Source organism: Scyliorhinus torazame, chromosome 7 (assembly GCF_047496885.1).
Source record: "Scyliorhinus torazame isolate Kashiwa2021f chromosome 7, sScyTor2.1, whole genome shotgun sequence".
Classification (NCBI taxonomy): domain Eukaryota; kingdom Metazoa; phylum Chordata; class Chondrichthyes; order Carcharhiniformes; family Scyliorhinidae; genus Scyliorhinus; species Scyliorhinus torazame.
The window spans coordinates 98847706-98861875 of record NC_092713.1 but is presented as its reverse complement, the minus strand read 5'-3'; the positions used below and the strand labels follow the sequence as shown (position 1 = coordinate 98861875).

Sequence of the window (14170 nt, the reverse complement as noted above, 5' to 3'; positions counted from 1 at the left end):
GCCGCCGGCTTCCTACCCGTCCTAGACCTGGAGCGATCCAGTGCAGGATCCAGCACCATGTTAAAGTCTCCCCCCATTATCAGGCCCCCCACTTCCAAGTCTGGGATCCGACCCAACATACGCCGCATAGAACCCGCATCGTCCCAGTTCGGGACATACACATTGACCAGTACCACCCTCTCTCCCTGCAACTTACCACTTACCATTATGTACCTGCCGCCATTATCTGCCACAATGCTCGACGCCTCAAACGACACCTTCTTTCCCACCAAGATTGCCACCCCTCGATTTTTGGCATCCAGCCCCAAGTGAAACACCTGACCTACCCACCCTTTCCTCAATCTTACCTGGTCTGCCACCTTCAGGTGTGTCTCCTGAAGCATAGCCATATCCGCCTTGAGCCCCTTCAGGTGCGCGAACACGCGGGCCCGCTTAACCGGCCCATTCAGTCCCCTTACATTCCAGGTTATCAGCCGGATCAGGGGGCTACCCGCCCCCCCTCCCCCGCCAACTAGCCATGACCCCTCCTCGGCCAGCCACGCACCCACACCCGGCCCGTTCCCCACAACGGCATACCCCTGTCTCGCCCCCCCCCCCCACTCACTCCAGCTCCTCCTTGACCATAGCAGCAGCAACTCGATTCTTCCCCACCCAACCCCCTACCCCGGCTAGGACCCATCCTAGCTGATTTACTCCCCCCATTGCACTTCTGCAAGTCAGCTGACGCCTGCTGACCCCGGCCACTCCCGCCTCTCCTTCGACTCCTCCCATTGTGTGGCACACCCTCCTCTCCCATCCCCAACCATAGGCTCACGCCCTCCCCCTTCCGTTCTAAGCGCGGGAAACAACCCTCGCTTCCCCGCCCCGGCCCCGCCCCCTCCAGTCTTCAGCGCGGGAAAAAGCCCGCGCTTTCCACCTACCAGGCCCCGCCACTTCTTACGCAGCTCCTTTTACAGGCCCGGTCCCCTCACCCCTGACTCAGGCCTCCCCCTCCCCCACGGGGCCCCATCTCACCGCCATCCACCCCCCTGTTCCGTTTACCTACCCCCCTCCAAAAGCCACCTCGACCAACCCAACCAGAACAGTGCCCAACCCGCCCCAGCCACCCTCACCGACCCAAAAGAGAAAAACACAGAGAAAGAGAAACCCAGAGAAATACAAAGGCACCACCCCCGCCCCCAGAAACAGAAATAAACATAGCATATCAATCGCAGTTCCCAATCGCCCATCCCGACCCTCAATCTGTGTCCAACTTCTCGGCCTGAACAAAGACCCACGCCTCCTCCGGAGACTCAAAATAATGGTGCCGGTCCTTGTAGGTAACCCACAGTCGCGCCGGCTGCAACATGCCAAACTTCATCCCTTCCTGTGCAGCACCGCCTTCACTCGATTGTACCCGGCCCTCCTCTTCGCCACCTCCGCACTCCAGTCCTGGTATATCCGAACCTCCGCGTTCTCCCACCTGCTGCTCCTCTCCTTCTTGGCCCACCTGAGCACACACTCCCGATCGACGAACCGATGGCACCTCACCAGCACCGCCCGCGGAGGCTCGTTAGCCTTGGGCCACCTCGCCAGCACTCTATGGGTCCCTTCCAGCTCCAGGGGCCCCTGGAAGGACCCCGCTCCCATCAACGAGTTCAACAGGGTGACCACATAGGCCCCCACGTCCGGCCCCTCCGGGAGGCCAGAATCCGCAGATTCTTCCGCCTCGACCGATTCTCCATCTCCACGAACCGCTCCTGCCATTTCTTGTGGAGCGCCTCGTGCGCCTCCACCTTTACCGCCAGGCCTAAGATTTTGTCCTCATTGTCAGAGATCTTTTGTTGAGCCTCGCGGATCACCACTCCCTGGGCCGTCTGTGGCTCCAGCAGCTTATCAATAGAAGCCTTCATCGGCTCTAGCAGGTCCGTTTTAATCTCTCTGAAGCAGCGCTGGATACCCTCCTGCTGCTCTTCCGCCCACTGCATCCACGCTGCCTGGCTTCCTCCGCCGCCATTTTGCCCTTCTTCCCTCGCACCTTCTTCGGGTCCACCACCACCTTTTTTGTCGCCCCGCTCCTAGTTAAAGCCATATGCTGACGGGGAGCTGTTGTAGACTCCTTCCCACACCGGGAAACGTCAAAAAAGTGCCATTGGGAGCCCTGAAAATAGCCCCAAAGTCCGTTATGTGGGAGCCGCCGAATGTGCGACTTAGCTCCGCATAGCCGCAACCGGAAGTCCTATTCTTACCCTTTCAAGCAGCAATTAAATATATTGACTTTTACAGGAAAACTTTGCCTCTTCAGATTGCTCAATGGCTGACACCATACATACCGAGTGTTGCACAATCAGCAGTTAATAAAGTCTAAAGAATCTCTGAAGAAATGTATTTACATAAAAGTCACAGCATACCAAAAGACTAAAAAACAAAACATCACAACATTTTTGCAACTTAATTTACTCCCAAAACATTTTGTAACTTTTCATACTGAGCTCTCAACTCTCAATTATTTTTTTATACAGGAATTTTACTCATGTCAAATGGGATGGCCATATGGATCATTTGAACCAGGAAGGAGAATAAAACTGATCATTATACAGCTACTGCATTCTGAAAATACATTTCCATAGAGTCTTGAAAGGGTTTTGTTCAGCTGCGAGTTCCTGCACAGTCCGTTAACACTGATACTCACAGGTGCAGTGCACCTGTGAAAAATGACCATTGGCAGTGATACTGGAGATAAGCCAGCACCTGTGGAAACCTCCCCAAACACCAATTACTGTTTTTAATAATCAACAAAGATAAGATTGAGCATTTCAGCAGCAGATGAGCTAAGGTAAGGGCAGAGTTACAGAGGTGGAAATAAGCAGGCTTAGTGATGCCCGTGTTATATGGTCAGATGTTGATCTCACGATCAAATATGACACCAGAATTACAATCAGCCAGGTTCAGCCTCAGCCAGTTGGCAAGGAGAGGGATAGAGTCGCTGGCGAGGGAGTTGGGGTGGGGACTGAAGACAATGGCTTCAGTCTTTCCCAGATTTACTTGGAGAAACTTTCTATTCATCAAGTACTGCATGTTGAGCAAAGAGTCTAACAATTTAGAGACAAGGGTGGAGTCAAGAGAGATAGTGATGAGGTAAAGCTGGATTTCGTCAAATTACACGTGAAAAAGTTCATGTTTTCAGATGATATTGCCAAGAAGCAGCAAGTAAATGAAAAATAAGCGGGTGGGGGCAAAGGATAAATCATTGGGCTACCACAGGTAACAAGTGTGGGAGCAAGAAGAGAAGCCATTTCAGGTGATCCTCTGGCCAAGAATAAACAGATAAGAAACCAAGCAAGTGGACAACGGAGGAGAGATGTTGGAGGAGGATGGTGTGATCAACCATGTCAAGGATTGCAGACAGGTTGAGAAGGATGAGGGGAGAAAGTCCATTGAATCCTACAGTGCAAGAGGCCATTCGGTCCATCGAGTCTGCTCTGACCCTCTGAAAGAGCACCCTCCCTAAGCCCACTCCCCTGCCCTATCCCTGTAATCCCATCTAGCCTGCACATCTTTGGACACTGAGGGGAAATTTTGCATGGCCAACCCACCTAACCTGCCCATCTTTGGACTGTGGGAAGAAACTGGAGCACCCGGAGGAAACACACGCAGACACGGGGAAAACGTCCAAACTCCACACAGACAGTTATCCAAGGTTGGAATTCAACCTGGGTCCCTGGTGCTGTGAGGCTGCTGTGCTAGCCACTGTGCCACCGTGCCGTCCGGCCCATGTCACAGTCAAATAGTATGTTATCTGTGACCTTGAAAAGAACCATTTTGGTACTGTGACAGGGATAGAAACCTCATTGGAAGATTCAAATATGTAGCTTGAGGAAAGATGAACATGGTTTCTTTTTTAAATCAAAAAGCTAACAAACTCATGCAGCTTTTGGAATTCTTACCTCTCGGTTTTGGTGGGCAGCAGGTTTTCAATTGGAAGCTTACATCCTCAGTTTTAAGAATCTGTCCTTTGAGATGACTCATGAGTTCCTTAAGGTTTGTGAAGTAGCTTTCGGAGCCATGCAGCTTGTAACCAGAATTCTTACTCACTTCAATTTGAAAGTTCTTGTACTGTTTTGTTGGTCTTGAGCCACTGCCTCCAACACAGAAGTCAATGCACTTGAAGAAAACAATTGAATTTAGTGATTAATTTGGAGGTGTATGTTGTCATCTAGTTTATAAAAGGAAAAGTCGGGGAGAGGCAAGTTATTTCCTGAACAAAGTACACACTTGGGTTTCTCTTAACTATATGGTACAAATACCCTTGATATTTTTATAGATATTTTTAGACCTAGTGAGAGCAGTAGTTAACATCATTACTTCCCTTTAAATCATTGTGCTGGTGTCAGATCCAGCTGCAAGTTAACAGTAAGCGGTGATATACCTTTAAGTCGTGCCTGAAATCCTTAGCAGTGACTAGTTTGCTCCCAACTAGCTGGCCGCTGTTAGGAGGGGGCATTAGATCAAGTGCTGCATACCAAAATGAGTGACAACTTAAGTGGAAAGAGCTTTACAAATTTAGGCAGCTCCAAGAATATCGGGAGACAATTTGGAACACTTTGCCAAGACTTCATTAACTTTATCAACATTTGTTCTCGAAATTCTCTTGAGAACTTCACCTAAAAAGAGTAGGAGCTGTGCAACTCTATCTTACAGGAGTCACCAGGAGAGAGGGAGTACTTGCTTATCATCTTACTCGGGATCCCACCTTGGTCTGCAGGCCGAAGGGAGGACACGAGGCCAGGTGGAACTATACCAGTTGCTGCTGGAGAAAGGGACAGGAGGACAAGCTGGACTCCTACCTGCTGTGGGTACAGGGTATACATCCCTCATCCTCTAAATCTCCTCCACCATGACCTCCAGTGCTACACCCGAGAAACTGTGTCCTTTCTCTCAGTTCCTGAGCCATCCTAAAACATTGATATGTTTCACTCCACATCTTCAGTGGAAGTGGGTGTGTGGAGCCCACATCTCCTGCCCCCCAAAAATTGTGTCTAATCAGCTCTCAAGTGCTAGACCAGAAGATGAGTGTTTTAGTACTTCCCAGTAAGTTTGGGTTATAGTAATCAGCAATTAGGACCAATACTGTGGGTTAAATCCAGACTTTCAAACAGGATTATTTTGTTAATACAGCACTTATTTAGTGCTCAATGTCACCCTTTGACCAATATTACCTCCTATTACCCTCAGACGTTACAATGGAAAAAATAATGTGCTACTTCATTCAGTAATTAGTGGTGCGACTATATTGATGCCGTAAGTAGCTGTGAAGTGGCTTTTGTGAGTCACAGTGATGCAAGACAAAATTAGCATTTTCCAGCTGTAGAAAGCCACCTTAAAGAACTGCTCTCAAAGCAGCAGTACATCTGGAACAAGTTTAGGCCCCGATTTCCACCATAAAATAGCACTGGTCTTGCCACCAATAGGCACTTCCTGGGCGCAATTCTCCCATCGGGAGTCAAAGTGCCGACGCCGGAGTGAAAACCGGAGTGTTTCACTCCGTTGTCGGTGCCTGCTCCCAGCCCCCTACTCTCCCGCCCCCGGGGAGCTAGGAGCAGCATTGTGTCATTTACGTGCGCCAGGCCTTGGTGCCACGTAAAAACGGTGCCGCGTAAATGACGCGGCCGGCGCCGCGTAAATGATGTCACCCATACATGCGCTGTTGCCGTCCTCCCCGAGGCCACCCCGCAAGAAGATGTCGGATGGATCTTGCGGGGCGGTGGAGGAAAGGAGGTCCTCCTTCAGAGATGCCGGCCCGCCGATCGTTGGGCACCGATCGCGGGCCAGACTCCATTTGAGGGCCCCCCTGGGGCAGGAACCTCCCTCCACGCCCCCCCCCCCACAGGCTGCCCCTCCGCCCCCAGCATTCCCGTGCTGTTCCCGCCGGCAGCGACCAGGTGTGGACGTCATGTTGGGCAGGCCGCTCGGCCCATTCGGGCCAATCGCCGCTCGCCCGATGCAAACGGCGAGCGGCCAGCCGTGATTCTCGCCGCGCCGGTTTGGGGGGGGGGGGAGAATCATGTGCGGGTGGCGGGGCGGCGTGGCGGGACACGCGCGGCGCCCCGGCGATTCTCCCACCCGGCGGGGGGGGGGGGTTCCGCCCCCTATTTTTGCAGGGCCAGGTTTTGTACATGCGCGTTTACAGAGGTAGCTGGCCAGTTAAATCACTAGCTGCCTCCACTAAAGTGGACTTTTGTTAAACCAGGATTATTAAACCAAGCATGTGCAGATTAGGCCAGGTAAGAGCTTGGTGGTTTTGTTTGGATAGCCAGGACACCCCTTTGGAGAGCTAAATTAATCCCTGGTCTCAGGCCACCATTGGGAGAAGTAAGGCACCCTTTGGGATTGTTAAAAGTGAACATGATTGTGTGTAAAAAGTGCATAAACTCATTGGAATTGTCAAAGCTGTCAATAGATATAGCTCTGCTGGGCTTTAAAATTGAAAACAAGTCTGGGATTCAAAAAAGATCAGCGCTTGATAGTTCATTCTGCCTGTTGACATAAGCCTGAAATCTATCATTATAGGATTTGTGCTGGAATGGCTAATTTTACAAACAAATGTCATCATAGATTGACAGCTCAAAGCGTTTATAGATTAGAAATGAAAGAGAAAATTCTGGAAAATCTCAGCAAGTCTGGCAGTATCTGTAGGGAGAGAAAAGAGCTAACATTTCGAGTCCGATGACTCTTTGTCAAAGCTAACAGACAGAGAAAGTGGGAAATATTTATACTGTGGAGTGAGAATGAAAGATGAGTCATAGCCACAGAAACCCAGGGAAACTTGGTGCTAATGGCCACAGAAACCAAGGGGAAAGAGTGCTAATGGCAGTCCCCATAGAGAACAAAAGATGTGAAAGGTCAAACAGCAGGGAAACTAACATCAGAGGATGAATTGTAGATGTGGGGGAGGGGAAGGGGGAAGCAAAGAGGAGAAAGGTGAAGGAAATTCATCTTCTGGTTTAGCACTTGAGTGCTGATTAGACACAATTTTTGGGGGGCAGTATATGTGGGCTCCACACACCCACTTCCACTGAAGATGTGGAGTGAAACATAGTGACATGTTTTAGGATGGCTCAGGGACTGAGAGAAAGGACACAGTCTCTGTCTGTTAGCTTTGACAAAGAGTCATCGGACTCGAAACTTTAGCTCTTTTCTCTCCTACAGATGCTGCCAGACTTGCTGAGATTTTCCAGCATTTTTCTTTCGTTTCAGATTCCAGCATTCGCAGTAATTTGCTTTTATAGAATAGAAAAGTCTGTTTCTATAAGAGATTAGGAATCTTAATGAATTGAATGCTTTTTAAATTCAGTGAATTTTTTTTTGTTCAAAATAGTTGTGTCATCAATAGACAACTCCTGAAGTTTGCCCATGATGTATACTAGGTAAGTTGGCAGAGAGGGGGAAAGGAAAAAGTGTGATGGGTGGGATACAAGGGCCGGCGGAACAAAAATTGGGACAGGCCTGTCAGGTTTTCTCACCATTGAAACTCGACCAGCAGAGCAGAGTTGTTTGCAATGCAGTGAAGCTCAGAGGTGTGAAGTTCTACTTCCCTTTAAAGCAACTGCAGGTCCCAATAAAATTAATGGTGGTAGAATGGGTACAAATGATGTCTCTCTGTCAGCAACATCACCACCGCAGGTTTGGACAAAAAGAACTCCACAATCCCATGATCTGAATTTGAGCCTTTGAAAATAGCAGGTGGGACATCGATACCTATTTCCAGTAGATCAAATTTTTGCCAGGAGAGGAAAAGTGCTTCAGATATAAGGAAAACCTGATCTAGGCTGGGCTATTTGAACTCAATGTGGAGTTCTAACAGATCCCACTTTCACTTTGGTAACACAGTGGTTCGCACTGTTGCTTCACAGCGCCGGGGTCCCAGGTTTGATTCCCGGCTTAGGTCACTGTCTGTGCGAGTCCTCCCCGTGTCGGCGTGGGTTCCTCCGGGTGCTCCGGTTTCCTCCCAAAAGTCCCGAAAGACGTGCTGTTGGTAATTTGGACATTCTGAATTCTTTCTCTGTGTACTCGAGCAGGCGCCGGAATGTGGTGACTCGGGGCTTTTCACAGTAACTTCATTGCAGTGTTAATATAAGCCTACTTGTGACAATAAAGATTATTATTATTTAACAAAGACCTTAAGCTACAATGCAGGAGTTAGGAAATTTTAGATATGTCGTGTTTTTGAGCGATGGAGAAAGCCTGTAGAACTAGCAAGCTCTAAAGTTATTTAAATTTGCAGCCCTTTAAACATTAAAACAGTCTGTCTGTCAGTGAGAGGCAACAACAAACTCAAGCTGTGGATATTAAATTCTCAGTCCATTAGGGCGGCACATTGGCACAGTGGTTCGCACTGCTGACTCACAGTGCTGAGGACCCGAGTTCACTGTCCGTGTGGAGTTTGTACATTCTTTCATGTTTGCATGGGTCTCACCCCCACAACCCAAAGATGTGCAGGGTAGGTGAATCAGCCATGCTAAATCACCCCTTCTTTGGAAATAAAATTGGATACTTTAAATTAAAAAAATAAAATTCTCAGTCCTTTAAACATTAAAAAGGCTGGCTGTGTCAGACAGAAGTAAAACAAATGTGGTTAAGGATTACAATAGTGATTTGTTAACATTACCCTAAGGGTATTATGTCATTATTAATGCTCTGCTGCTTTCCACAGCCTATAATTATCCCAGCATGGTGTCCGAAAGAGATTATTAAAAATGAGTGATCTTTGTATTATAATAATAACCTTTATTAGTTTCACAAGTAGGCTTACATTAACACTGCACTGTGAAATAACACTGCAATGTGAAAATCCCCTAGTCGCCACACTACGGCACCTGTTCGGATACACGGAGGGAGAATTCTGAATGTCCAATTCACCTAACAATCATGTCTTTCGGGACTTGTAGGAGGAAACCAAAGTGCCTGGAGGATGCCCACGCAGACACGGGGAGAACATGCAGACTCCGCATAGACAGTGACCCAAGCCGGGAATAGAACCCGTGTCCCTGGGACTGTTAAGCAACAGTGCTAACCACTGTGATACTGTGTCGCCTATAATGTGGGGTTATGAATAGAAGTCAGTTTGGTTTTTTTTATAATGGATTAAGTACTTGAGGGGATTTAAACATTTTGAATGGACATTTAGAAATTGGAGGTTTTTTTAAAAATACTGTGAAGACTATGATAAATATTCAGCCCTTTAGTTTTTTCATCTCAACATGGCTCCTTAGTTCTGTTATTGTAGATATTGGGTGATTTGGCATGGAGGATGTAAGGGCAAAGGGTTGTGGATGGATTAACATGATTTTCCATTAAGCTAGCACAGGGTGCTATAAAGGAGCATAGGGTGGCAAGGACTGCATGATGGCCGATGGGGTGGGTGGGGGGATATGAGGACCCATGTGAGTGGGTGGGGGACATGAGCTGGCCTGGATATATGCTGGCCCATGGGGATGGATAGGTGACATGATTTGCTAAGTGATGTTTGAGAAGTCATTGGGATAAGTGAAGGAGTTGTGAAGGCTGAGGGCTACAGGACTCATGCAACCCTGCTCAAAAGCGAAAATTCAGCACATCTCTCTGATTAGGTTGCAAATTTGATTTCAATCTTACAACTGATAAAATAATGAGAGAATACCTTTATATACAGATTACAATCCCCAAATGTTCCTTGCTCATTAACATGGAGTAGGAAGAAACAAGGCAACTTAATTGTTCAAAAGTGTTCTCAATCGTTACCTCAGTGGTTCCACTGCATGCAACTGTCATAAGGATGTGGTTGAAATCTATACAGCTCCAACGCAACACATACATGCCATCCTCGTTGCCTTCGTGTTTCAACTTGTTGATAGCATATTCAGTACTGATAAAAGCAAATTGTGAAAAGGTCATGATTATGGTCTGCATTTATTAAAATTCTGAGGCAAGGTTAAAGAAGTTGCTTTCTTTCAAAATTAGGAGACAAAACCAAATTGAATTTTAAAAATTATATAAGGCATTAGCAAAGGACTCAGAAGTTAGGATGTTAGGTACAGTGCTTTTAGATAACAACAGCTGTTAATCAAATTCCAAGAGGCCACTGTAATGGTCTTTTTTAAAATTCCAGTTTACCGTATTGGTCCATGGCAGCCATTTTTAATGTTGTGCACTACTAAAGGTGGAGCCACTTCCGTGCACAGGTAATGGTGGGCATCTACTGTTAATCGAAAATAGCCATCAATCAAGGATACCAAGGAAAGAGCTTCTTCATAGGAAGATAGCTTGAGCTCCTAAAACACAAATACATTAAATTCAGATATTAAGGTTACATTTTATTGTTCCAAATATGTTGTTGACATGTCTACAAGTTTCACGTTTTTCAGCCAGTGTGGAAAAAATGGGAAACCTATATTCAAACTGGTTTCTGATTATGACAGTAAAGTTAGATAACTGATATGAGCTCTATCGTGATAAGCAGCTTGAAAATCATTAGAAACAGTCAGTTAATTTGTTCTGGTGGCTCAATGGTTCTGCACACCGTTTGGAATTGAATCTGAACACTGTGTGATAAATTACCTAATCTCAGCTGTGTTAGAGTGGAGCGCTACGTTTGGCCTGAGCATCATTGTGACTGAAGACGGAAAGAGGCTGCCAGGGTTCACCTTCCTGATGGCTATCAAGTGACCCTTGCATCAGTACGCCTGTGAGCTGGTTTGAGCTCAGCTACAATACCTTACTGGATTGAATAACCCGTCAACCCTTACTTCCCTACTGATGTTTATATAAATGCTGAATACTCTGGTATCAAACTTCTTTGCCTGACTGTTTAATGGAGGTATTAACCCATTTATTTTAAGTTTTTGTTTAAACAATAGATTGGAGAATTGCAGTATTAAGAATTCCCACTCTAAAATTACCAATGGTAATTTCTCTCCTTAGTTATCCAGGTTCACATTCAAAGGATGATTTAGCTGAGGTACTCAAGGCTGGATGGCATCTTCGGTGCTTCAGCATCAACAACTGCACATGGGAAGGGGAGGGAAAGTGCAATGGTGAACTATTTTCCTTGTTACATATCGCATGTTTCGGACTCAATTTCTGCAACTAACATGCAAGAGTTGGAAAATAGTAACATTTGCAGCAAAACTACCTGAAGTAAACCTTGAAAACAAAGGAATTGTAATACAGGTGGTAATATACAACTTTGGTGGGAACACAAAATGGGGGCTAGTGGATTTGCTACTTGTTATACACGGGCCAGATTCTCTTTTCTACTGATCAACAGAACAGAAAATTAGAAAAACTGTAAGCAGCTGAAGGCAGCTATTAATGAAGGAATTTGGGGATTGAAAAGAGGCCGGTTTTGGACACAACTCTTGAGGAATGTGATGCTGCAGGTGCCAGAAATGATGAGTGTCTGAGGTATTTGAACAGGACAATGAAAATTTAAAATGAGGGACATTGGGGTAGCAGGAGCTAATGAAGATTGATGAGTACAGGAGCAATTGGTGAGCAATATTTGGCACACGGTAGGATACAGGCAGGAGAGTTTTGGGATGAACTGAACAAAATAGAGGGTGAAAGATAAACCTGCCAAGAGAATATTGGAATATATGAGTCTCGGGGTGACATTGGTATGTATGCATGAGGATTTCAGCAACAGATAAAATTAGAAAGGGTGGAGACAGAGGATGCTTCAGAGATGGAAGTAGGCAGCCTTTGTGATGGAGAGCGCATGCAGAAGTTCGACACGGAGTTGAATAGGATGGCGAGGTTCAAACAATTGGCTTCAACTGGAGAGAATAGTCAAGAGGAGGAGGCAGTGGCATAGTTTTCCAGAGACACAGGGTGATACTCTGGGGACCTGGGTTCGCATCCCACCATGGCAGATGGTGAAACATCAATGGAATAAAAATCTGGAATTAGAAGTCTAACGATGACCATAAAACCATTGTTGATTGTTGTTAAAAACCCATTTGGTTCACTGATATCCTTTAGGGAATGAAATCTGCCCCTCTTACCTGGTCTGGCCTACATGTGACTCCAGATCCACAGCAATGTGGTTGATTCTGAAATGCCCCTCAAGGACAATTAGGAATTGGTATAAATGTTGGCCCAACCAGCGATGCTCACATCCCATGAAAGAACGAAAAAAAGAGGATGGACTATCTGCATACAGATTTTATGGTGGAAACTTTTATCAGCAATTTTTATCAGGAAGTAATATTCAACAAGTAGGCAGCGAACGGAAGCAGAGGTGAAGAAGTACAGCTGGGATGTCCTTAGTGTGTATGTGGTCTTCAGATGATGTTGCTGAGAGGAAGCATGTAAATGAGGAAAAGGAGTCAAGGATCGATCCTCGGGGATTCTAGAGGTAACAGTGCAGGGCAGGAAGAAGAGCCAGTGTCATCGATGCTCTGACTATAGGATCAGTATAGGGCAGTCGCACTCTGCTGGACAATGGAGGAAAGTTTGTGAAGGAGGATTGATTGTATCAAAGGCTACAGAAGTCAAGAAGTACAAGGAGGAATAATGCACCCCACGGTTATAGCTAGAGAATGTCATTTAGGATTGCTGTAGACAGTAGAAAACACACTGATGCAAGCTGGCAGTGTTCTTTTAAGAGAAGCCAGGGCAGAGTAGAGAAAGCTTTTCTCTGTAAATGGCTTGAAGCAATTGTGAGTTGACAAAAATGGGCAATACTTTGAGAGCCCAATTTGCAACTTTACACCTCATTGAACATGAAATTCATCTGAAATTTTAAAATACATTCTGAATTTGGCAGTTTTGGCTGTGAAAATCTTCTACAGATTACTCATCAGCACTTAGCAGTTTCCTCAAAATCCAAGCTACTAATCTTCCATTAACAGCATTAAAACTTAAGCACATTAAGTGCAATGCTAGAATCATACCTCGCCTCATAACTGGCAGCTCAAATATTCATTCATTAAACATAGTGGGTGGGATGAAGTGTTTGATATATTATATAAATGTACAGGAATAGGTCATTGAAAGCTTTGAGCCACTTTTGCCATTGTATTAGATCATGCACCTCAACATCATTTGTATCCTTTGATAGCCTAAATGATCATTTCTTCTCTAGGCCACTATCCAATGATCCCTCCTGGAAAAGAAGGTGGAATTTTCCACACCTCCCGTCCCGTCATGACCAGCGGTAGGATCTTCTGATCCCGTCAGTCAATGGGGTTTCCTGTTTTATGCACCACTGCCGCCGGGTGGGGTTCACTGTTGGCTGGACCAACAGAGTCTGCCAGTGAGAACAACTTGAAAATTCTGGCCAACTGTTTGAAAGTCGTTTGGATAGAATAAAGCTTGGCTGTGAGATTTACTCCTTCCATGTCTCAAAAATAATGCTGTTTGGGTACATTGTCAAAAAATAACTGTTTCATTAAACTGTAACCCAGCAAGGGTCAATATGATGGGGAGAAAACCAGAGGATAATGGAAGAACCTACCAATTTTTTGTTGTCTTGTTTATTGATGATGACAGTGGAGTCCTTTATGACAATGTGTGTGATCTCGTAAAAGTCAGAAAATAGATTCCAGCCCTCATTTTGAACGCTTTTGCTTTCACCAGTCTTGCAATTTTTGCTGCCGCTCTTGCTCTTCTTCAATTTCTTCTCTTTCAAATTCACTATGAACTTAAATAGGGAGAAAATAAATCAGTGTGGCAGAACAGGTCTTAAAGTTGAGGAGATGCAGTGATGATTTGAAGTTTTAGGGCCGACTAGAGAACTGATCATTCTAACAAAATAGCAAAATACAGTTGGCTACCAAATGGGGACCAACCTATAATACTTCAATCTCAATTATTTGTATGAGGGTCTATATTTGGACCACATCCATTGAACCAGCATCTTCCAGCACTTTTTTAATGAGTCAATGAGCTGGTAGAAAGTATGTGTCACCTTTGCCTTTCCAAATTTCCTCTTTTGAGTGAGTTCAGCTTTATTACTTTTGAAAACAAGGAAGAATTTATGGAGAATGTTAATCAGAAAATAAATTGGTGAAGTGTCGCTCATAGTTACAATAATTGAACATATTACTCTCTTAGCTCTTCACAAAATAGTCAAATCTAAACATTCTATAAATGTTCTTTCTAAGCTGGAGCATGCATCACAATTCTGGAGTTTCTGGCAATCTTGAACATA

At 45.6% G+C, this 14170-nt stretch overlaps 1 protein-coding gene across 7 annotated transcripts in view; it reads right to left on the bottom strand.

The window, feature by feature from the left end:
• jak1 (Janus kinase 1) overlaps nucleotides 1-14170 on the bottom strand; it is a 187945-nt gene that overhangs the window by 57357 nt on the left and 116418 nt on the right. For all 7 annotated transcript variants that reach the window (XM_072511125.1, XM_072511128.1, XM_072511126.1 and 4 more), the window contains 4 exons: nucleotides 13475-13660; nucleotides 10132-10289; nucleotides 9760-9883; nucleotides 3927-4143 (listed from right to left, as the gene is read on the bottom strand). In XM_072511125.1, coding sequence (XP_072367226.1) covers nucleotides 3927-4143; nucleotides 9760-9883; nucleotides 10132-10289; nucleotides 13475-13660 — 685 coding nt within the window. The remainder of the gene's footprint in view (nucleotides 1-3926; nucleotides 4144-9759; nucleotides 9884-10131; nucleotides 10290-13474; nucleotides 13661-14170) is intronic.